This window comes from Corvus brachyrhynchos, unplaced genomic scaffold (genome assembly GCF_000691975.1).
Source record: "Corvus brachyrhynchos isolate BGI_N302 unplaced genomic scaffold, ASM69197v1 scaffold114, whole genome shotgun sequence".
Taxonomy (NCBI): domain Eukaryota; kingdom Metazoa; phylum Chordata; class Aves; order Passeriformes; family Corvidae; genus Corvus; species Corvus brachyrhynchos.
Window position 1 is genome coordinate 4,827,562 of NW_008238337.1, and position 1,579 is coordinate 4,829,140.

The following is a 1,579-nucleotide window of genomic DNA, read 5'->3' on the forward strand; positions in this document are numbered from 1 at the left end:
AGACCCCCCGAAAACCAGCAGAGACACCCCCCAAAAAAGCAGAAACATCCCTCAAAACAGCAGCACCTGCTCCCAAACTGGTGGAGGCACCCCCAAAAAGAGCAGAGACCCCCTGCAAACCAGCAGAGACGTCCTCAAAACCAGCAGAAACATCTCCCAAAACAGCAGAGGCTTCCTCCAAACCATCAGAGACCCCTCGTCTAGGGGCTCCCAAGGTGGGAAAGCCATTCTGCCCTGGGAAGACCCCTAAGGACCCTTGCCTGGGGGGCAGCCCCCCAGCTCCAGCCCCTGCATCCAGCCAGGGCTCCCAGCGTGGCAACAAAGTCCCAGTGAAGGAAGGGGACACGCCCAAGGGGACAGTCCCCAAGAGCACCAAGAAGGAGAAGGGGACGCCCCCGAGGCACGAGGAGCCCCCAGCCAAGGTGAAAGCCCAGAGGGAGCTGTTGTCAGCCAGGAAAGAGCCAGAGAAGATGAAGAAAGATGTTGGAGGTGGCAAGAAGGAGCCAAGGGAGATCAAAAAGCCTGAAAAAACCACAAGCAAGTCAGAGGGGCTCAAGGGGGAGCCAGGAGGAATCCAAGAGAAGTCCACAGATGTGGGAAAAGAGGTGGGGAAGGTGAAGGAGGAGCTGGGAAAGGGTAAAGAGATGCTGAAGGAGAGCAAAGGGATTGGCAAGAGCACAGACAAGGACCAGGCTAAAGAAACATCGGGAAAGAGCAAAGAGATGAGCAAGAACACGGAAAAGGACCAGGATAAAGAGGCATCAGGCGAGAGCACGGACAAGGACCAGGTAATGTGTCGGGGTGTTATCTGGGGTTTTGGGGCCCTGATGAAGTTTTCTGGTTTCACGCAGCTCTTCCCGTTCCCCTGGGCTGGGCTGGGCCTGGCAGGAAGGTGGCCCCAGGCCTGGATGGGCAGCAGAGGGGCAGGAGTGTGGAATTGTCCCTGTCCGTGGGGCAAAGGCAATTTTGTTCAGCTCAGTTTTCCTCCTGCTCCTGCCCAATTCCCCTCTCTCCTCCCTGCAGGCTCCGAAAGACGTTTGGTACGAAGCAGAGAAGGTCTGGCTGCTCCAGCAGGACGGGTTCACGCTCGGTAACTCTCCTCCCTCTGCCCTGGCTTTCCAGCGCCGGGGATGAGACGTGTCGGGAGCAGGGCAGGCTCCGGGTGCCGTGGCCGGCTGTGCCCCGCTGGGGCCGGGGTTGGATTTGGCCCCTTGGCCTCTCCCCACGCCACAGCCAGCTCTGCCCTGGGCTGCCCCACTCCAGGGATGCTCACCAGCCTCTCGTTCAGCCACACAGCTGAAGCCAGACGTGGGGACACCGGAGCTGCCGGTGGGGAGGGTGAGAGTGCGCCGGGACGAGGACGGCACTGTCACCGAGGTGGACGAGGACAGCGTGCAGAGGGTGAGCCCCCTCCCCAGCCTGGGCTGGTGCAGGGACGAGAGTCCCGGTGCAGGACAGTGCCCGGGCACAATGATGCTTCTGCTTCTGGCTGTGCCCGAGGTGTCGCGGTGCCAGCGGGTCTGGCACAGGCCTGCCGTGACAGCAGAGCTCGAGGGGGCTCTGCCTCTCGTCCCGCAGA

General features: G+C 61.2%; 1 protein-coding gene across 1 annotated transcript in view; it reads left to right on the forward strand.

Annotated features, from left to right (window-relative positions):
- MYO18B (myosin XVIIIB) overlaps positions 1-1,579 on the forward strand; it is a 57,672-nt gene that overhangs the window by 3,360 nt on the left and 52,733 nt on the right. Inside the window, 3 exon segments of the mRNA XM_017734726.1 lie at positions 3-788; positions 1,024-1,090; positions 1,289-1,518. Of these exon segments, the coding sequence (XP_017590215.1) occupies positions 3-788; positions 1,024-1,090; positions 1,289-1,518 (1,083 nt within the window).